This window comes from Echeneis naucrates, chromosome 17, assembly GCF_900963305.1.
Source record: "Echeneis naucrates chromosome 17, fEcheNa1.1, whole genome shotgun sequence".
Lineage (NCBI taxonomy): Eukaryota > Metazoa > Chordata > Actinopteri > Carangiformes > Echeneidae > Echeneis > Echeneis naucrates.
In genome coordinates, this window is record NC_042527.1 from 12,877,587 (window position 1) to 12,901,230 (window position 23,644).

Here is a 23,644-nt window from a genome sequence, read left to right on the forward strand (position 1 = left end):
AAAATTAATAATAAACTGTGGCCCTCATTTATATATAAGCAAGTTGACATCAAAGCAGGCTTAGATACATTTATTTCCTCTTCTAAAGCATCACCAGAAGGATTTCCTTTTTCTGACTACATTTCAATTTGCAATTTCGGGAGAAATTTGGTGTGTTTGGCAATATTTGATCTGCTAATCCAAAACAAACAAACTCAATGTCATATACAAATGAGTTATACATTTAAATATTGATGTTATAAAAATTAATCAAGCTACTCTGATCCCAGCTCACACACCACACAAACAGATTATACCTGCCAAAGATAAAAAGCCAGAGTAAAGCAAAATAAAAAGATATTTCATTTATTTGTAAACTAGTCATTTCAAAAAGCAGAGAACAGCTAACCTACATTTGACATGAGGCAAGAGTGTGTATGTATATATATATATATATATATATATATATATATATAAAGTATAGTTGTGGGGTTTGTAAAGAAGTCTTGCTGGACATTTTTTGGTTCAGCCAATCCTCGCAAATGATGATAAAACCTTTGGATTAACTCCAAAATCCATTTGGTAGCACTCATAACGTGAAGCACAAAAGTTATTTTCAACAGGACAAATAAATAAAAATATAAATATATAAATAAAAATCATAGTCAAACTGTTATGCCATATGCCTTTGGCTCTGCCAACTCACTGGTGCATGTTTGCCGAACACACAAGGTTATTTTATAAAAGTCAGTCAACATGTTTGGCGAAATTAGCAGACCTCCAGTTTGTAGAGGCAGTTATACCCTTCAGTAAGAATCTACCTCCCTGCAGCCATTGGCCTGCTGAGCAGGCAGTGGTACAGGAAATAAAGTGGCAACATGCTGCACGCGTTTTAATGCCCCAGTAAATATCGACAGAGGAAGAGATAAAATGAACTCAGACAAGGCAGGCCGCAGAGCAATATGTTGCTTACTGCCATAGTGTGCGTTCAAATGGTGACCAGAAATTGCTGCAGGTCAATCATAATATCCGTGTGGTGATGGCAGACACTGGTGTCAGCAAGGCTTGGTAACAGTAGATCACCTGAGACAACTAATATGTTGGCCTGTATATGGTTTTCTGATGAGCCAACACTTTCTTGGGAGATGGGGTGGGGGTAATGATACCAATCACCATTCTATCCCATAAATAAAAATAATGATATTCTTTATTTTAGACAAGAAAAAATAGAAATAACCGATATCGCAGAGGCCCGTGGAATGATAGCTTAATCAATAGTGAAGAAGAGCGTTTTATTCACATCCTGTCACATGGATTAGTGTAAAAAACCACTTGTCATGAGGAAGCATCACAAAACTACATGCTTAACAAAACCTCTACAAAGAAAGCACTAAGATGGTTGGACATCATTGCCATGAAGCAACCAAGATCTCTGCAAGAAATAAACTCTGCTGTTGAATAAACGGCCAAATACCTCTGTATTGCATCAGCCCTAAATGCAATGCCCTTGCATTACTGAATTAAGGCACATCAATCATAATGTATAGCCAAGGGAGCTCTTCCATCTTCAAGCACGTGTGGCAGAGGGGGAAGGGATGGTGAGGAAGAGAGTGGCGATAAGAGGCTGGGATAAAAGGAGCATGCGTGGAGAATGTCACGAGATACGACCGAACAACTCATCAGAGGCTAGTTTTCAGAGAAGAGCTGCTGTGTTGAAATTGAAGCCTGTGCCGGAACACAATAGTTGGCGTGGCCCGCAGGAGGTAGTCATCTCTTTCCAGGCAGGATATTGGCCTTTGTGAGCATGTCTAGAGTATCTGGGTCAATTAACGTGTCCCTGCATCAAATTTCTCTTTTGTTGTCAGAAGAATAACAGTATGCCAGTTCATGTAGCCCCTTTAACACAGCACGAGGTTTGAAAATGTGAACTATGTGTGTCACTTGCATAAAGAAAAAGGCTTGACTATGGGCTTATCCTAGTTGTATTTTCTACATTTGCTCAAACTCTCATTAATATATTAATTTGAGTATAAGCTTCCCTGTCTGACCCTTCACACAAAGTCTTTGTGTTTGCCCGCTGTCTGTCGCTCACAGCTAGATGTGACAGGTAATGCTGTTGAATCTGCATCTGGGCATTCAGTGAATGCGCTCTTGTGTACGAACAACAAAGCTGAGATTAAATGTATTATGGACAACAGATTCGACAAAGTAGAAAAGAATGGGAGTGGCTTCCCCATTGGCTAAAAATCGAACGACAGCATTGCACAATTAACAGCTGTGGCAACACTGCAAACAGTGTTTTCTTTGCAGAGCCTTGGTCTCAGAAAAAAAGATATGGACTTGTTTTCTTTACATCCAAAAAAGGCTGCTGGGCTCTTGGAAAAAGGACATTGAAATCCACAAATCAGTCACTAAAAGAGTTAACAATTCACTCCATACTGTTGATGTATTGTCTTCTAGGTGCAAGCTGGCATTTTCTTTATCACATTGGTTCTAGTATTTCACTTATGAAAAATAACACTAGCCTAGTTATATGGAGGCATATATGCAGAAAGCCAGGTCAATACAGCTATTTATATGCGGCCCCATTACATAGCGGGGTCATCTTATGTGCTCTTTTGGTGTTCTTCACATTAAATAAAACCCATGAGAACCAATGTGTCAGGCACACTAAACCACAGTGACTGTGGTGTGGTGATCTCTGCTCCCTTCCATTTCACAACCAATGAAAACAGGGAAGGATTGCCTCAAAAGAACAACTAAATCTCTTCTCTTTTGACAGGCTTTCAGGTGGATGCACACACATCAGCTTTAAAACCTTAGTAATATGGCATCTTGAATAAAGGTGTCCAGGTGTGATTTAGAAGCAAATAACCCATAAACCCCTCCGAACCTTCACGTGACCATGTGAGGGAGCGATGCGGTGGGGGGGTCTTAGCAACTCTGTATTCAAACATTGTGGATAATAACAACAATCAGCCAAATGCGGTTACATGCTACTTCATGAAACACTGCAGATTTTCACTCAAATCGTAATGGTGGTCAAAAGTGTCTATGTTAAAAAGAGCAGCTTGTGCATTTGTCCACCACCACTAAGAGCTGTCTGGGCAGAACAATCTAATTATATGCCAAGGACAAGCCCCCACACACACACTTACAGGAGAGGGACACCTTAACTACTGCCCAATGTCAGTGGCACATAGTTAGGTGCCAACAGGAGAGGGCAGGGCCTGTAGCTGATAAGAGTGATATGAACAGAGGTGATGAGAAGCCACCCGCACAAAGTCAGCCCTCCACAAAACACTTTATCTACATTTAGACATTGAACAAGTACCTCTCTGTCTCCTTTAATTCTGGAAATAACTTAAAGCCTAAAAAGGTCAAATAGTATATATATAGTATAATATAATGCAATATGCCACATCCTGTCAGGCTACCATGGAGGTTTAATAAGCACAACCACAAATTAGCTACAAATGGAGGTATTTCTTAAACACAATCACCTTTTTTTTTTTTTTATTTTACATTTTAACAATATAGTCTTAAGAGGGCTGGCCCCTAGCAGTAGCATTCAACTAACCCTGCTTCTTTCTTACTCATTCAGGAAAACACACCCATGCTAAGAAGCATTTACAATGAATATGCCTTGAGATTTAACATGCAGTAAACAGTAATTATCTAAAGGCATTCATTCATTCGTCTTCTTCCGCTTATCTGTTTTCAGGTCATGGGGGGTGCTGGAGCCAATCCCAGCTCACGTTGGGCGAGGGCAGGGTCACCAGGCCATCACAGGGCCAACACACAGAGACGGACAGAGACCAACAACCACTCACACTCACACTCAGACCTACAGACAATTTTAGAGGCACCATTTAACCTAATCATGTATGTCTTTGGATGGTGGGAGGAAACCGGAGTACCCGGAGGAAACCAACGCAAACACAGAGAAAACATGCAAACCGAACCCACAATCTTCTTGCTGTGGGGCAACAGCACTAACCACTACGCCACCTCATTGCCCTTTCTTTGTTTAAATGTAAAATGTAAAATGCAAAAATGTATCAAAGGTTATTTTCAAAAATCCTACACTGCCAAGATTCAATCTGTTGTCACAATATGTGGTGGTTATCTAGGCCATGGCACTCTCAGGAAAAATAAGGAATCAACAGTGACAGGAGACGAAAATACATTTATCTAGGCTGATAACAATAAAGAATAAAACAAATTCAACTGCTGCCCAGCCGTGATCCTTTAGCTGGGAATTGGAGCACAGCCTTCATTACAACATATTGATCACTGCAAACAAAGACCCCGGATTTATTGATCCACTTCCAGCAAAAAAGAGGGGGGAAGGGGGCAATAGGCTGCTCTTATGAACAAACTTCCAATGAAACTGCTGCCCTAGCTTAAAAAACTGAAGGCGAGCTAGACTTTGAACCCCCCAAAAAGGAAAAGGATGGTCATGTGGTGTCTCTTGATGTGTCACAATGACAAAAAGAATGTGTGAAACGTGTCGAAGCCTCGATACTATTTCAAAAAAAGCATTGCAGAGCCTTGCACTGCTTTTCATTTTTTTGCTGCATGAGAGCTCCTCTGACCTTATGGATCTCATTTTAAACACAGATTTGAATATTAAGAAAGTCATGTTTTATTTTTGAATGATTCAGTTTTGCCACAGATAGTTCACAGACCTCCTATAGCTCAAACAAAGATCTCCACAGCAGACTCTCCTTTTTGACATTGTGATTTTTGAAATATTGCTCAAAATTATTACAGAATTTTTCAATAAATATTAAAGATATACAAATTACAATTCTGCAGTTTTGCAAAGATAGCGGCTTGCAGTCTTTGACCCATTCCACAAAGATTTAAATGGTCATTTGCTGTTCATAATCCTGTCAGAAACTTTCTCTACAAACTGCCTCAAAACCTGTAGGTTCGCGACAGTTGGCTTTGTCTGTTTCTCTAAGTGATGAATGATCAGCTTTGTATGTTTGAATGTCATGAAGTAGGTGTGCCATGCATCTGTGGCCCTCAAAGTGACGGGTCAGGACCTCTTTGGCTAGTGTTCCATTCATCTAACACCTCACCACTAAACCCCCACCAGCCGCACACCCGATCTAAGAGCAGGAAAGAGGGCTGAGTATGTTTCTGAGCACTTGGCCCAGTTTACAGGAGAGGGTCGAGCAGGGTCAGGTCTCAAAAAACATTGGGGCCCCTTAAACATATCAGAGTGGCCCCAGCTGTACCCAGAGGTATCAGAATCTCAACAGAGCGCAGAGAACCAGAACAACACAAATGTTGCTTCAGTCAGTTTTGGATTTGACAAAAATGCGTTATTTTTCCTGACAAAATGGGGAACATTGGATTGTTTTGAAATGCAGTCGCTGTGGCCATACACAGTAAAAGAAAGATTAATGGAAAATTCTGAGAAATGTTTAGCCCAAATGAGTGCATGTCCTGGTTGCAGACGTTGACACTAATTGTTTTAATCACATTATTAAACTGGTCAACTGTAAATCCCTCCCCCCAGCACATCTACAGGGCCAGCTTAGTAGACCCTCTTGAAACAATCAAATTCAAAGCACTTGAACCAAGCCAAAAGCAGACTATAAACATACATCTCTTTCATCAGCATAACTCATTTAATTGTCGAGAAAATAAGTAAAACACAGGCCTGTAGGGGTGGAGGAGAGAAAAATTAAAGCGGAATAGATGGTTGGGGGGAGGGAAGGAAGAACAGCAGCATAAGAGAGTGTATTAAGCTCAATTAGGCTTTTGGGCTTTTCATTAACCTAGTTTTTAGGGAGGGAAACCTCTGCTGAATAATGCTCAGACTGACTCACTTTGCAACCCTGCTTTAAAGGACTCATCTGGAAAAAAAAAAAATTGCACAATGTGTGTCAGCTCTCCAAAGTCACCAGAATTCCATTAGAAACCCAGGGGCAAACCACCCGCAGCTGCAGCCTACCTGAAATTAAATGTAATTTAGTAAAACAAGTGAGTTTATCGAGAACCAAAAAAGATAAAAGGAAACATGAGAGTAATTTTTAAAAGACTGCTTTCATGTGTACGATAGTCTGATAATAAATAATGATATTTGGTTTCCTTGTCGCTCAGTATCAGGCCAGAGCAAACATTGCAACCTTAACATCAAGGTCATATAGACCCTCAAAGTTAGACAGCTTATAGACTCGTAAGCCTGATGTGATTTTGCAAACAATGAGCGTAACCTCCCTTCAATGGATCATCAGAGAGGAGTTCTCATACAAGTATAACTGTCCTTCCTGGCTTTCCTCCTAGTCGCCCTGCCAAGCAACTCTGAAGAAATGCATTTTAACAAATCTATTGCAAATCAATGGGGTGTCACTTGGCCAGCTAACAGTTAAAGCCCAGTTTGCACCCCCACAATGTGATTAAATCTTGCAATCAAATAGCTATGTTAGCTGGTTAGCCACAATTGCCATTATCAAATCCACAGGATGTCTTTAATTTAGCGAATACAATGTGAGCTGTTTACATGTTAACTGTCACCACTTACAAGCCTCAGGATGTGTATTCTCTTAATCAATAGCAAGGATGAGACTGCAATCAAAAAGGACAAAGATCTCACCCACCCACTACATCTCACTGCACATTTGAGGTCAAAAGCAATACAATATGAGCAAAATGGTCACGTTACTGACACCTGAGACGATCTACTGATATTATGACATTGCTGCTCAAGCAGATCATACTCCAAATAACTAGCCTGACAACTGGTGATCATTCATCAATAATTAAAGGTGAAGTTTTATGCATACTGGAATGAGTGACTATTTATATCATGACCCAGCCTATGTGTTCTGTTCTAACATATTCCCTCCAGGTATTTTAATGAAATGACCCCAACAAGATTCTGCTCATGCTTTTCCGTTTACTATTTTGGGGAACACTGGAACAATTATCAAATGCTAGGGCATTTTAAGGATTAGCTAGCTAGATGGAGCAATCGCAGCATCAATTAAAAAAAAGAAGAAGAAGAAAAAAAAAAAGAACCGTGCGTTCCTGGTCAGAAAGAATATTCTTAACCAGCACGGTGAAAGCACAGCTGAAAACTTTGGGCATATTCTCCGCACTGTGGGGGCTTTTGTCTTTCAAGACATGCCACAGGAGCTTTTCATTAGAGAATGCAGTTTCATTAACATCATCCCACACTGCTGAGCCTTGCTGCATTACAATGACACAGGAGTGCCCCTCTCTATCAAGGAAATCTCCACAGAGCAACAACTCAGTGGGGGAGGGGAAGGCACAGAAAAGAGAAGAGGGGGCAGTGCGGGGGGCAGACAAAAGGGAACCTAATTCCCCACTCCTCACCCCCCAAACTCCGGTCACGGCTCATCCACAAGCCAACAGAGGGAAATCCATCACCTGCAGGATCAAACAAAAACTTGTGCACAAGGTAAAGCCCAGTGAAAGCTGTACCCACCCATCTAAGCACTCTTTTTCCTTTCTCCTTTCTTCTGTAGTCATTGCTACCTTCCCCCTTCACCTCTCTGACTCACACCGATGGCAGCATGCAAGTTCTAGCCACACACTGTGAAATCTAACACAAGTGAGAATGTTCTCTGGTCCAGATGACCTCAAGGCTCTAACCTCTCTTATGACACACTGGTGATATGCTCCAGTTTTATTACCATCTGTAGGTTTGCATACTACCTCATGGTAGCTGCATCTTCATTTTGCCAAGATTAAACTTCAAAGAGTATTGGTCATGCCTGCAGCAATGTAATCGACCACCACAAAGAAGCCATTATTTTTCACTGTCTTGTTTGCACCAGGTTATATATTCAACCTACTACAACTACATTTCCACCAGAAGGACTATTGCTATAACTAACATTTTGAGAGATACTTAAATTGCGTTTATTATGGCCATTAACTGGGCTTAAATGTGTAAAACTGCAACTGGGTACATTCCTGAATGACTCAAAGTTAAGTCTTTAAACTAACAGACACATATAGTTACATTATATGCTTTAAAGCTCTGCTAAATTGATGAAAAATAAGGACAGAACAAATCGGCATGTGACAATGGTATAATTCTGTGCTCCAGCACAAGGCTCAGAGTGTTTAATAGCTAGGTTATTTGCTTGATTAAAAGGTACTTAAGTCCTCAAATTTGTGTGTAATTGATTTTTAATCAATGCAACAGAAACTGTCCCACATGTAATGAACAAAGTTTTCCGACTTATAATCACAATATTAGTAGCTTTTCATTGCAACACATGATATAGCACGTGGGTAACAAACTCATTATGTTGGTGCGTGTTTTAAAAGGAAAAAAAAAACAAAAAAACAACATGGGTGGGAGCTATATAAACCTGAACCACATTTGAGCTTCTTTACAAGGCATATTACACAACTTGCGATACCACACAGTACACTAAAGCTAATTGTTTAAATATGTCAGGTTTATTCCAATCCTTCCTGAAATGTAACACACAGAGGCAAGCACACACAACTGATGAACATGCAAACACACATGCACACTCAATCAAACACAGACATAACAAATCCACCATGGAACAGCAGTGGGAATATTTCACCACTCACCGTTGAAAAGGGGCTGTCCTTTCTCTGAGATATCTGGCACAACAACCTTGTATACATCTTCAGAGAAGCCAGGCCTGCATGGTGCGGTGCCCCTGCCCTCTGCTGCAATCTGTGATGATGTGGAGAGAGCGGATGAGAAAGAGAGAGGGGGGGTTAACAATGAGTCATAAATCAACCTTCAAAAATGCACCCTGTTGCCTCCAAAACCTCTTGCTCACGTTCTGAAGTCTCCACAGTTGTACAAAAGCATCTGTTGTTTTTATAGCAGGGGCTGCAATTAGGATAATGAGGCCAAAAGGGTTAAGCATTAGCCAAAAAGCATGGCTAGGCAAGAACAAGCTCCATTTGTCCCCTGGAGGGGCCCAGCCACAAGGAAAGGGTTATAACATACGTACTTGGTCAGCCCCTCTGATCAACACAGTACTTTGGACAAACACTCCACTTTGAAGTGCAGGAACAAGGAAATAAAAAGTAAATGTTAACGATCTTCTGTTGTGGGAATAAACATCTATGCATGAGTGCCTGAATAAACAAGGAATAACACCTGCTGATGTCTACAGAAACTGCAAGGCTAGCAGTGTGATCAATACAATGTCTTTTTTTTTTTTTTTTACACCTCCTTTTGAAAAAGAAAACTCTGTGCTTAGCGTGTCAACACAAAAGATGTAGGGAATAACAGCATTGTCAAGGGAAAAAAATCTTTAAATCACTGCAGCTGGTGTTCCCATAAAGCGTGAATCCAGCATGAAAAGAAGAAATTGCTGGCGGTGAGAAATCACGGACGGAACATAAGTGGAGAAAACATTTTGGTGTCCACACTTGTCCAAATATACTCAATCTCACAACCTCAGCATTGATTCAGCTCTTAGCAACAGAGGTCTGGCTTTTTCTTTTTTTCCCCGTCTTTTCTTTGCCTACAATCTCTAAAGAATGCAAAGCAAGAGGGCTCCTGCTGAAAAAGAGCATTGTGGGTATTTGTGCCACTTGCCATTCTAAATCAGAGGAATTTAAATGGGAAAACGCATGCAGAGAGAGAGAGGGGGGGGGGCTTCTGGGAAATCTAGCACGTTACAACAATAGCACCTGGATGTACTATGTTTCTGGTTTTTAAGTGTCAAACCACAAGCCGGATTTCTTTTCGCCAACTGTCTCAGCCGCAGTGTTTCAATGTGTGACCGGTATCTGCTTGATGCTGAGAAACACAGTCCGAACAAAGTAGGCAGACAGTCAAGAAATCTAATTGTTTCCACAAAAGCTGTAGATGTGCAGCCTAGGACGTTCACTGCTTTAAGCATGGGAACGCATGTTGATACACACATTGAAATAATTTACAGTAGGATACTTTTCATTGTTGCTCATAACGCAGTTTTAGCACAGAAGCAATTAACTGGCCGGGAGGGGGGAGGGGGGGGGGGGCGCTGCAGCAATCTACATAAATATTCAACCTAAACTATATATGACAAATAAGGACCCAGACTGACGTTAGCTAACTTCCACACCATAAATGATTCAGTTATAAAATTAAATGAACGCAGCTTTTATACATGTTAGAATTCATCCGATCTGCAATGATTCCTTTGAATGTGCGTAGTTTTTTGTTTTTTTTTTTTAACACGACGCAGTGTCTCCTTTTTGATCATTCAGATAGAGCCGTTAGCTCCCAATTACAGCCAGTGCTGCTCTTACTTTGGGCTGATTTTTATTTATTATTTTTGCTACATGCAAAGCCGTGTTAAACAAACACTACGCCATGTAAAGTGCGCGGAGGGAGGCTCTAGCAGCCCGACAAGCCTGCTCGTGACTCCACCAAAAGAAAAAAGAAATAGATTAAATAAAGCAACATGATAAAAGAGACCGAGCCACCAAAGTGTCCGGTGTAAACTCCGCTCCAAAGCGCTCATGTTACGTTTACCTGCAGTCCTGCCAAGACCGCCAGCAGAAGCAGACCGCTGCCCTCGTGTAGTGAGTACATCGGTGCGGCCGTTAACTGCTTTATTTCCCACTTCGGAATCCGTGTAGAAGAAGAAAATTTTTAAAAAAATCAACAAACAAAAAAACAAACAAACCAAAAAGCAAAAAAAAAAAATCTACAAAAAAAAAAGCAAGTTGTAATTTTTCTTAAATAAAAATAATAAAACAAAATTATCCCAGTGGCTTCGGTGGAGAAAAAAAAAGCGCCCCTCTCTCTCTCTGTCTATCTCTACGACAAAGGCAGGAGCGGCAGAGGCGGCAGAAAGGAGCAGCCTCCTCCACTGTCTACACCCAGTCCGTACTGAGAGAGAGCACTGCCTGGTACTGAGGCTGGTGCTGCTCCCTCCCCATCCAGCCCAACACACACACACACACACAAAAGAAAGAAAGCCCCGGCCACTAGTCTACAAACCGCCCATCTCACTGTCTCTCCCTACTGGTCGGACTGCCAATTTCACTGCTTTGGTCTCCAGTGGTAGCCATTATCTCCAAATCACGAGTTTTATTATCTTCACACATAATAATAATAATTAAGGGACAATACCTCGTGCATTTTCTCATCTGGTTGCCCATTGATGTGTATTTTAAAGTGTGACCACCTTAAAATGCTGCATGTCTTTAATTGTAAAACTGCTAAAAGAGGTTAGGCAATCTGATTGGGATTTTACAATACCCATACCATCCACATTTTTTCGATTCTCATACACACTACATGTCTATAAGCTATATCTTCAGTCTGAACTTAAAAAAAAAAAAAACAAAAAAAAAAAAAGATCTTTGGCTCCCTCCTGACTCAGAGAGAAAATAACACAGCTTATCAGTTGAGATGACGCCCTACAGTACTTCGACATTTTAAGGTCAGTTTGAGGGCGCCGCTTATTTGATTATTGGTTGATTTCACTTTTCTTGCTCATAGCACATACATTATATTAAATACAATTCTCAATGAGACTGCATAGTCTAAAATATAAAAAACAAAAAACAAACAAACATTCATGCGTATGACCATAATGCGTTATAGACATCTCAGAATAATCTGAAATTGAGTTTATTGGTGAGATTAGATAATGTTGCACCTGGCCACATATACAGTTAGTGTGTATAGTCAGTTGTATCCTTTAGTGTATTTCATTGAAATTCTATGAGTATGAGTTACAGACTGCTCTGAGAAAAATGCCATTTTAATGTCATGGGTGTCAAGTCAGTTAGGATCTGATCAGCTGTCTCTGAGCTTGCTGAAAGAGCCCAGGTTCCATTGATCATTAGGTGGGAGATTTTTTTATTCACACGCCCTTCGACAGGCAGTACAGCAGCAGGGGTGGTTAGCACTGTTGCCCCACAATAAGAAGGTTGCGGGTTCTATTCCCAGACATGGGGCCATTCTGTTGCATGTTCTCCCCTTGTCTGCGTTGGTTTCCTCCCACCGTCCAAAGACATGCATGTTTATGTCAACTGGTGACTCTAAAATTGTGAGTGTGAGTGGTTGTTGGTCTCCGTCTGCCTCTGTGTGTTGGCCCTGTGATGGACTGATGACCTGTCCAGGGTGTACCCCACCCTCAGTCAGTGTGAGCTGGGATTGGCTCCAGCACCCGGAAATGGATAAGCAGTAGAAGATGAATTAATGAATGCCTTTGATAATTACTGTTTAGTGCATGTTTGATCTCAAAGCTTATTCATTGTAAATGCCTCTTAGCATGGGTTAGTTTCCTTCTGTCTTCCTTTGACACACTGATATCTAGGCACAGTCACCCTCATCACCGCCTAATAAGCCCACTGTTTCACAAATGACTTGATCACTATGGAACTTTGAATTTTGCATTCTATTCATTCATTTTCACTTAAGCCCAGAATTCATAAGTAAAGTTTTTTTCATGTTCCATTAAAATATGCAATGAATAATTCTCTTACATTATCTTCTCATGTGATACAGCCTGATGAAGGTTAAATTACCTCGGTTGTGCTGCTGACACCTAATTAACTATCAAGAGATGGCTCTATGCGATAGATTGCATCTGTAATACAGAGATATTTCACATTGGTTGATGAGAAAAATACTTCTTCCATCTCCAAATAATAAACAAGGGCTGACTTTTATTTCACCTCCTCCTAGGCAATCTGCTGTTTTCCAAGTTATTGGCGTTTTGAGGTGCAGGCAGGTATGTGATGGGAGCGACGCCGCTCCTTTCCTAGTACAAATCAAACCATCCACCCCTGAGAGTGTGTTGTAATCCTAAACAAACAATAAGCACTATCACATCCTGCTTAAAGTCAGCACATGCCCACACAAGAGAAGAGGGCTGAATAATTTTGGAAAGTGCTTACTTCAAGTCACTTCACACTCTTGTCATTGATTAGAACGCCTTATCCGTGTTTTAAAATAATTAGACTTGTCTCTTTGGTGGAAAAGAAAGCTAACAAAAGAAAAAGGACTAAATTAAGATAATACACTTAGCCCATTTATTGAGGTCTTTTGTGGTTGTGGGTTACTGCATTCAGTTTTCCCCAGAAGCTATTAAGAAACATGACAAACTTGTGTCTTAACCACAGGCAGACAATTCAATGGGCACTTCTTTTGTTTAGTGTGGCAGAACAGGGCAAGAGATCAAACTGAATGACCTGGTGATAATTGATATCGCGTTTTATACAAATTGTTAAATTTATGTAATCTAATCTAATTGCGAGTGGGATCAAAATGCTCCATCTCTTTGATTAATACAGAGTCGGTTATCTTTCATCAGTACTCCTCTAGAAAGGGGAGGAGAGGAGGTGTTAGAGTGAATCCAATGTGGACTTAGTGCATTCATTCAAACAATATCATGCTGCACAATTCATAAGACTAGTGTGATAACCCTGACAACTCTGTGTGCAGCATGTACCTGTATTTGGCATGAGCTAAAATGTGCATCCAGGGGAGAAAATTGACCATCAAGGTCACTGTGCTGTCTGTAGTTAATATATTCTCAGGTCTGTGTGTAGACAGAAAGCATTGTTTTGCATGCGTGTGTGAGGCAGCTATATGATGCATGTTGGTTGTGGTGCTGACACTGCAGTTGACTCCCATAAGCACGGGTGTCTAAGGGGTCTTCGCCTGGAGGAGCCCTTCATTTTACACCTTTAACTCTGCACAAATGGATGCAGTGTGGAGCACTGCAGCACTGTGGCCTTGATGCCACTGGAAGAAAAATGGACCAGGTCAGCAGTACTTTCACATCCACTGCACTTCTTCATGCTGACTTTGTGTTGATACAGGAATATCATACAGTCCACCCTCCGCTCCCATGTACCATACCGCACAGCTCATTTCTGCTAAAAGCTAAATATAGATGACAATATTCGTTGACACACATGCACACAGCCTATTCTTGTTGAACTCACTGGCTTATCATAAAACTGACAGAGTATTTTAAAATGACACGGACCCTCAACTTACAATCAATAAGGGAGAATCAAGTATTCCCTCCTGGTATAAACACACATATTTTGACCCTGCTCAACTGTTGGCTAATTACCCTGTCATTGCCAATCCCTTGCATGCCAAAGGTTGCTTTGGAACAAATTAGTCAGTGGAAAGGAGCAACCTAGTCCTTGAAGCCATTATCAATTCTAATCAAGCTTCATTGTGATGCATTCAATAAAGGATCTCCGAGGACCACAGTATTGCTCTGATTATTCTCCTCTCATTCAGGCTTTTATATTCTAATACAACAATGGTGCCAAATAGACTTGTCCATGTACTAAGGTGTACATTAGTGATGGGCGATACCACACTTTTATTGTTCCATGCGATACCGCTTACTTCTTTGGCATATTTAAATGATATTGATATTTTCTGTGATTTTTTTTTTTTTAAATCAAAATATTACATATATTGCAGTAGTTTCTTTCTCACAGGTGAAAAGTACGCCAATACCACACTCCTTTTTCTCTCAGCCATTGCTCCACTTTCTTCACCTTTGTTCTCCATTATTGCTAACATCCTACAAAGAGACACAGCTAACTGCAATCACTGTTCCTCTGGTCATGTGACATGGATGTACTAGTTCAAATTTAAGCTACTGGGAGGTGTGTTGGCACAAAACTCTATAGTAAGTTACCCTAAAAGATTCGGAAGTGAGGCATGCAATTTTTTAATTTTGGATTTATTAATTGGAATCAATACTTTTATTGGAGTAATTGATAGTCATTGATAGTATCAATAGCCCTTTCATGCAAACATATATTTAGATGTACAGGGTGTATCCGCACTTTCTATGTGGAAATCATATTACTTATGGATAACCCGAAGTTGCTTCTTGCTTTCACTGCGCAAGTGTTTTATAGTGAGGTCACATAATATCATCCTTCTCACATGACCTGTGATGATATGTTTTAGACGTGAACTAATGTGTGACTACTTTAGTAACTTAAAAGGAATCAGATTATATTGTACTTCATGCACAGTGACAAACAGTGACAAAGACTTGCACGAGGATTTTCTCTTTAATTTCTTGCGAAAAGAAATGACAGTAAAACAGCTTGGTGCCACCGCGTTGTTGACAATTAAAGGGAAAACGCTGCTTTGCCAGCTTTGGAGCAACTCTGGCAATGTTTACAGCATTTTAGGGCTCATGCAAGAGTGTGCCTCTCCCAATTTAAGAAGTGGAGCTTTTGCTGGAGGGACACATGTACCTGCTGTGTGCTAATGCGGCACACCGATCTAATAGTGATTGACTGCCTGATTAAGGCAAGTTGTGTTGAACTCCATAAAATCCCAAGGAGAGCAGAAAGCATCTTTAGTTAGTGATGCAATAAAAGTGTGGTGATTGATTATGGCCACATGTAAGCAAATGGTTGTCTTAATTATTCATGGTTCACTTGTTATCTGGTATTTTTTTTATGCCAAGTATGTTTTGAAGGCAACTTTGCAAGTTTTCTTTGGTAATTTTTGCAATTCAAAATGACATATTGGAAAAATCTGCATTATGGTTTATTTGGTTTGGCCAAATTTGCAACGCATAAGTTATAGAGTACTCCATGGCATTGGAGTTGAAGCCACGTTTGCTCCCTAAGCTTAATGCTAATATTAGCATGCTAACAAGTATAATGTTTCATTCAACATTGCAGTTTGCTTTGTTAGTATATTAAAATTTTCGGAATTTGGAAGCACTAAGTTTTGACCTAATGATGGTGCTGGAAGAAAAGTTGGGGCTTAAGTAGAGAGTGAAGCTCAGAAGAAGACACAAACGTCTGTGCAAAATTTTATTACAATCCGTCTGATAGCTCTCGAGACATTTTATTTGAAATGCTGATAGTAGATGTGCCTTAGTGGCTGAATGAACACCAAGCCAGTATTATCATCCATAAAGCCAAGCCACTAACATGATTTAAAATAGCCTATTCACAATCCACATTTCCAAGCCTCTAAAGAGAGAAGAAGTTTCTGTTCTTCTCTATAGCACCCAATGCGAAAATAATAATTGGCTGCGTTTTTGTTATCTGAGCTTTCAGCACCAAATTCTAAAGTAGGTGAGTCAGTCAAGCGCTTGCAGAGACACACACACACACGCACATGCACGCACACACGCGCACACACACACACACACACACGCACACGCGCACACACACACACACACACACACACACCTATTTGCACTTACAAGTAAGCCTACAAATAGGCAGTTCGGCATACCTTCATGTTTATCAGGCATATGTTTTCAATTGTGCACAGCCCTATCCCACAACATCCAACAAGTACAGAAAACAATACAAAGTGATGTGTCATACTCTTTCAGACTTTCCTTGCAGTTTTTCCTTACCATGAACAACATCTATCAATGCTTTACTACAACTTTCAATGTGAAATATTTCTACCGTACCATAAGAAAAAGACTCAGCACAGATACTTATGGAGCTCTTTGAAACCAGAGTGCCCGTTTGCGTTTTTCTATATCTGCAGCTCAAAATTTATTTCCCTTTATCGCCATTGATCTGCAAAAAGACAAGGTCTCTGGTCGTGACAGTTTGGCCCGTCTGATTTAGGAGTGGGCCAACAGCTTGTCTGAGCACAGGAGCCTGGATGGATTTATATGATGGCTGTTTCTGCTCTCTGTTTTTGATCCACCACCACTTTCCTCTGCCTTCCTCTGTCTCAAACTGGGCTTTCTTATCGAGAGCTTAAATTTGCAGGCGGTCAGGAAATGAGTCTCCCTTTCCTATTTTCTTTTCTTTCTTTCTTTCTTTTTTTTTTTTTTTTTAAATCACAGAGGTAATGAGATTGGAGGTTACTTCTGTAAATGTTAGATTCTTTTTGGTTAGTCTAATGTTTTTAACTGGGAGTATGGCTTTCACATTTATTAGATTGCTTTCATGCAAAAGTTGATGAAGCCTGATTACGAAAATGTGTTAATAATTACCGTGTGGCAAATGGCTGGGCTGACAGATTCCACAAAAAGGTAGCATGTGTTAATTAAAAGGATTAAAATCGTGATTAAAAAGTACGACAAAGGCAATCCAGTTATTATGCCACAATAGCAAATGAGTCATGGACTATAAGGATGTCTTATTTTTGTCGGTTCTCTTTAGAACAGTGCTACATCGGACCCAAACCGTGTTAAGCTAATATTTAAACAATATAGATGCTTAAGATGACACATCTTAACACAGCTACACAGCTAAACTAAGGAAATTATCCATTTTATGGTAGACAATATTGTTGATTTGACACAAGATACTGCATTTTAATGAGATTAAAATATGATCTGAATTCTTGGTAATTGCCTTAGTGCCTATTACTACACTTGCCTGAGGGTATTAGTATCTATTTTTTCCCCTGTCAATGTGAACGGGATTATTATCTAGTGCATACTGCTATCTCCACAGCTCATTAGCAGTCAGCAGGTTATCAGGAGCTTAAGATGATGTTTTCTTTCATTACGTCAGAAAATAATAATGCTGTATTCTTGATCAAATAATAATAATAAAAAAAAAAACCCTGCATGTGCGCTTAAAACTTAGTTTACTGCTCGCATTTCCACTTGCATTCATCTTCAGCAAAGTAAGGTCCTGCCATCCAAGTTAATAACTGATATGAAGAGGAGATGAATTCTTTAAAAAAGGCGTGCTGTAGCATTTGAAGTTTTCCCCCTATGTAATATAGACGTTTGTACAAACCAATAAGCAGAGAGGATTTATACATCTTAGAAGGGCATTTGCAGCCAAAGCAGCAGATGTTAGTGGCAGGTTGCTCAGAGCAAAGGGTGCTTCATTTGGCTCGCTCAGGAGGTGATCATGAAACATATTGCCTTTACTCTCTCACTCCACACAGACACATGACCGCACTCTTCACCAGCAGGGGAATTCAGCAAGACTAATATCAAAGTGGTAGTAGACTGAAGAAAAAATATGTTAGCCTCAAATATAAGATTTATGGATTTCAAATGTATTCAAATTCTGAATGAGCAGGTTTATGCAAGATTAATCTAAACTTAGCGGAAAAATATGCTGGGATTAGTAGGACCATAATAAATATCCCATTCCTCTTCTTCATATGTTTTTGACAAAAAAAAAAAAAAAAAATGCATCACGGAAAGTTAGGTTAATTTTTTTATGCTAAAATTGTCTTATGGGGATGGGGATTTATGAGATGTGATATCAAATGCTGCCTTTTGCTGATGGCCTGAGAGCAGAGCTTTATTTGGTTTTAAGTGAAACAAAATGACGCATCAATGTGACTCATAAGGCTAAAACCTTTCCAGCATCTGACACGTAATTCTTTTGAAATGCCCATGAAGTGTGAGAGGTTTATTTAGATAGCCAAAGTGTTTTTTTTTTTTTTATCAGACTTTGCGCAGTTAAAGAGCACCATTCCATGTTTCACTATGGCAGAATTGTTTTTTTATTCATGCTCATGTATGTGTTCACAAAAAGTCTCAAGGATCTCTTTTTGTCTCAGTCTGTTCTTTTATAGCTGCTCAACTCTTCTCTCACCTTCCTCTGTGTCTAATTGGGTTTCATTGATTTACTCCTCCATGATTCTGGCTTGGCCAACTCTCTGCTGACCTTGCAGAAAAATATCAGCCCGGCTGTCTAACAGGCGCTGTTCCGACAACCCACTCACGCACAAACACACAGGCACAACCACTTACACACTCAACAGTCCCAATGCAAGCGCTGAATGACTGTTTCAGCGAACTCAAAGTGCGTCGACCTGCCGCTACTGTGGCCCCCTTAGCAGAACCATAGATTAGTGTCACATTGAAAAAACAAAAGGCTGAAGTGAGGCCGGTGTTTTACCCACTGCTCAGGGACTCCAGTATGTGGTTTTAGAGGGGGCAAAAGTGAAGGGCCAACTGGTGGTCGCCAAGAGGCCCACGGACACAGACTCTTTGCGCCTGAGCAACCACATGTCACCTTGAGCTCTAGAGGAGGTGTCCGGACATAAACCCACTTGGCCAGACGGGGTGTGAAGAAGAAGGCAGGATGGAAGCAGAGAGGAGGTAGAGCTAGCCATCCAGCTTCCCATATATGGCTTCTGTGGCTCAGTGGATGAGAGAGAGCTGAGGAAAAACCAAAAGAGAAGTGGTGGGGCTTGGGAAAAAAAAAGAAAAAAAAGAGCAATGCAATCACCTTTTCAATTCTCCATACAGCAATAGAGAGGATAAGAAGAAAAGGATGTAATACAGACAGAGCTTTGATACCAACTGTGTCCTCGTTTCCTCCTCACGACTCCTGTCCCCCTTCTGCCATGCATTATAAACGGTTGATTATGACAGTGACAGCTCCTCAGGTGTGCAGTATGCTAGATTTGTTATTCAGCTCACAGGCATTGCTGTCCCTCCCTCTTACCACCTGCACTGCCACACGCGAACACACACACACACATACACACACACAGGCGGACGTGCACGCGCATAAACACACACTCATGCGCGTACGCATTGCTCACAGCTGCTGTGTCAGCGGGACTCTGGAGCCGGAGAGAGGAGGATATTACATGAATCAGCCTCGCACAACTGTTGTATTTACAGTGCTATGATCCAAATTCCTGGTTTGAATTGGGCTTTTATTGTCTGATTTAGATATTTATGGGCGACTGGTGTTTTCATGAACTTGGATTTGTTTAATTTTAGAAACATTATTACATTTTAGTGGACAAAATGGACAGATTTGCATTCATGGTGCAAACATTGCAAAGTGAGCCCAAAAAGCTGGTCCTACAGCCATATATTATCCATTCACAAGAGCCCCATTGAGCCACAAGGCATAACAGAGTATATATATACACTCCTGTGCTGTTGGGATGTATTGTATTCGTATATCAGACCTATAAAATGATAAGTGAATGTTGGTTCTATTAAGGATACTAAACAATAAATTCAATGCAAGACGTGCTCTGGCCAGTAAATAAAATCAAATCAATGAGTCAACTGAAAATAAAATTGATCCATTTAATGAGCAAATCTATTCTAACCCGAATCACTATAGATGATGAAACTATCCAGAGGTATTGGAAATGTACAATACTTTTCTGGGCCTGCTGCTTGGCAACAACGTCAAGAGTGGTGTGGTCACCTTGAAATTTTTCCAGAACTGTCACATGTTGTGTAGTGGAATTACATCATAGTTGAAATGCTTCACTCAAAGTATCAGTGGTTTTCTCATTGAGCGCTCATAATCTGAAAGCAAGGGCGTCTTCAAAGGCTCGATGGATAGGCTGCCCAAATTTTTTACCAGTTGGCTGCATATTTGGCTATACAGTAAAAGTTTTCTGGGGCATTGCTGAGAGGCACACTGGAAAACATTTAAAAACACACAGTAAGAATTAGCACACTAATTAATCTGTTTGAAAAAATGGCTAAATCCAAAGTATATTTATGGTTTTACTTAAAAAAAAAATAAAATATATATATATATAATCTGTAATAATATGTTCAGATAAACACCACAATTAGATATCTGTTTGTTGTACAATACTGGCACCCTGCAGCAAATTTTCCTTTTAAGATTTACAGTGGGGTCCAACAGTCTGAGACCATGTCCCCAATCACAGAGGAATTGGAAAGTGGTCCACCATCTGCTGGTGTAAACAGTTCCGAGGATCCAATTTCTTCTCCTGTTGCTGTACTTTGAGGGTATAAAATGAAATGAAAGGGCAAAGATATCGAGAGGATGCTGTATAAAACAAACACGGTGAGCAGTAATAATTTCAAGGTGTATTAAGGAAAAAAAATCTCATTCGTGAGGTGATGATTTTCAAGAAGTCTCCTCATACAGCATTTCTTGAAGTGCCTTTTATTTCACCACAGCCCATTGCTCAGCTGTCTAATTTGCTCCAGCTTTGGCTTCACTCTACCATGTAAATGCAATCAAGTTGCTGACAAAGTATTTCTGTTGGCAGAGCTGCCGTCTCCCATCTACATAAAAAAAATAATAATAAGGAATGAAATAAGTAGGAATGTGATCTAAAAATAGCGAGATTAATCACTTTGCCAGGTCTCACCGCAAGAAGCAGTAACTTATACCCTTTTAAATTCCCATCGATTGCATTCAATTGGTCATATTTGTGTTTCTGGCTTTGCCATAAGTTTTCTTAACCTAATCCAACTTGACAAGGTTAATTTTGTGAGGCCCAGTATACAGTAAGGCAGACTGCTGACCTTTTGACATACAGATTCTCATTCAACTTTTAATTAGGTTCCCTGTTCACTTCATTACTTTGCTTTTCTAACCCAGGCAGATTGGAAACAGGAGATATATTTGATGTGATGTAACCTGAGTAGGTTAGCTGAGCATTGCACCCCCTACATTAAGACTGATTGCCCAACCTTACACATAAAAAGGTTACATCAACCTTCAATTAAAACCTCCTTCACATTTCTTATACTATATGGAGAGCAGTAATGTAAATGTTAGTATAATGGCTGCTAGGTCAAGAGCTAAAATGTTAATGCCCTGGTGTGTAATTTACTTTGTTTCCTTGAGGGTCCGAAATTACTTCTCATAAACGCATCATTACATCTGAATTTCCTTTCTGCCTTTAGGGCCAAATTAGACAGATGTCACCTTGATTGGAGGTTGCTGCTACAAAGTTTCAGCTTCGTCGGTCAGTACATTCAAAAATAATCAATATGCAGCTATAATTGCATGTTTTGACAGGTACAGAGGTAAAATAAGGCTTTTGTTTACAACATCTATTATGTATATACATATATGAATTTGTATTAATATATAAAGTGTTACCGATATAGGATACAAGCAGCTGTTTGGCTGGAACGTGAGCACTGGGAACATTAAATTGAAATGAACCTTGAGAACATTTTTTGAGCATCTGTTCGTGAGAATGTCAGGGCTCACAACCCTTAAAATGAGACTGAAATTGACACTGACAGAGAAGCTCTTATGAATGTCATGGACTCCTGAATGTGATGACAAATTATATTGTGGGTAGGAGTTTAGGAATCTGGTGACAAAGTGTCATCATGCATTAGCTTGCTGAAGATTGGCGGATCAGGCTAAACAAGGTGGCAGTGAGGTGGAGAGAGGCAGTCAGCAGATGAAACTGTTCACTCCTGACAAGCTTATGCTGTTGAGCACTGAGAGGAAGAGCCGGTATAGTCCAGTGATTTTTTAGGTTTCCACGCTATGAACCACAAATGACATTTGTAGTTAGCTTTTTCCCCCCAATTTTCTTGTAGATTCAAATTTATGAATACCATGCTGGAAAACTTAAAACAAAACATGAAAACTCAGACAACCTTAATGTTACACAGGCACAATTCAACAGAAGCTACAAGCTCCTGTGCTTATCAAACCCTTTCAAAAGTATAAGCCTGGATCACTTGCCCTACAGCAACATGTCCGATTCACAAAATATGGTGGCAGGATAGAGAAGGAGCCCTGTTTAGACTTACCACTTCCCATTACCTACATTTTATTTATTTTTTTAGCTTTTCTTTAACCGACTCTGGATCCAGGAAGGCGACTCGAGGAGATTCTGCCTTCATACTTATATTCCCATAAAACCATGTCACCTCTTTAAAATGATCCACTAAATTTTGTTCCGGCGTTTAAGAAACTTAGAAGTAAACTTCCATGTAACATTTGTTCTTTTAATCTCTCTTTCAGTGCTTTCCTGTTCTGAGCTTTGCTCACAGGTCCTCTTACTTTCATTAAAAGCCTCTGTTGTTATACAGCAGTTTATCTTCTGAGTTTAATTTACTGTGTTTAATGTAATTTCAATTTTAGGTAATTTCATGCTTTCTGATTTTATTCAATTAAAATCGCCAGTATGCTTTGAATCATCTAGTTTCCACCTGTATTAATAGTTGCAGGATAGGAATGATTGATTTTAAAGACGTGTTTTTCACAAGGCTTAATCCCTTTTAGTATTGTTGAAAGCTATTTTCATGAAACAGTGATGGCAGAATAGCCCTGCTCATCATCTGGTTCCTGCCATTACCAAAGAGCTGCACAGCTTTGTTGTCCTGAACCAACCTTTTGTTGGGGGGGGGCTGAAGATTAAAAAATAAAAAAATGAAATATATAAAGAAATAAAATCATTCTTTTATATGCCTTACACCTGAAAAACATTTGAGATGCCTGTGTTCAGCCCTGCGCTCTGGCTGAAAAAAACAAATGCTGTGAATCGGAGACTGAAAGTTGCCATTGTAATATTATGATGATAATTTAATTTGTATTCCCACATTATGATTTGAGAAGACAATGGAGAGAGGACAACTCCCTGCATGCCAAGTAGAAAAATATGTGTTATCTCATAATAGCTAATTAGGTTTCTTCTGCAAATACTGACATGTTAGACAGGCATCTCCTGCTAGTGTCCTTCATGGACCGTAGTCATATTTATGATTACCATTAATCCTGCCAACAGAGTGGAAACATCTTGCTGTTTGTTGCATTGATCTGTTCAGGTTGAGTATTTGGGGAAGTTCATTCATTCATTCTTCGTCTACCATTTATCCATGCCCGGGTCTAGGGGGTGCTGGAGCCAATCCCAGCTCACACTGGGCGAAGTTGGGGTACACCCTGGACAGCTCTCCAGGCCATCGCAGGGCCAACATAAAGAGACAGAGACCAACAACCACTCACACCTACAGACAATTTA

At 40.1% G+C, this 23,644-nt stretch overlaps 1 protein-coding gene across 1 annotated transcript in view; it reads right to left on the bottom strand.

The window, feature by feature from the left end:
* cdh2 (cadherin 2, type 1, N-cadherin (neuronal)) overlaps window positions 1–10,546 on the bottom strand; it is a 57,572-nt gene extending 47,026 nt beyond the window's left edge. The window contains exons 1-2 of the mRNA XM_029524811.1: window positions 10,487–10,546; window positions 8,575–8,683 (exon numbers count right to left, since the gene is read on the bottom strand). Coding sequence (XP_029380671.1) covers window positions 8,575–8,683; window positions 10,487–10,546 — 169 coding nt within the window. The remainder of the gene's footprint in view (window positions 1–8,574; window positions 8,684–10,486) is intronic.
* Between the last annotated feature and the right edge of the window lie 13,098 nt (window positions 10,547–23,644).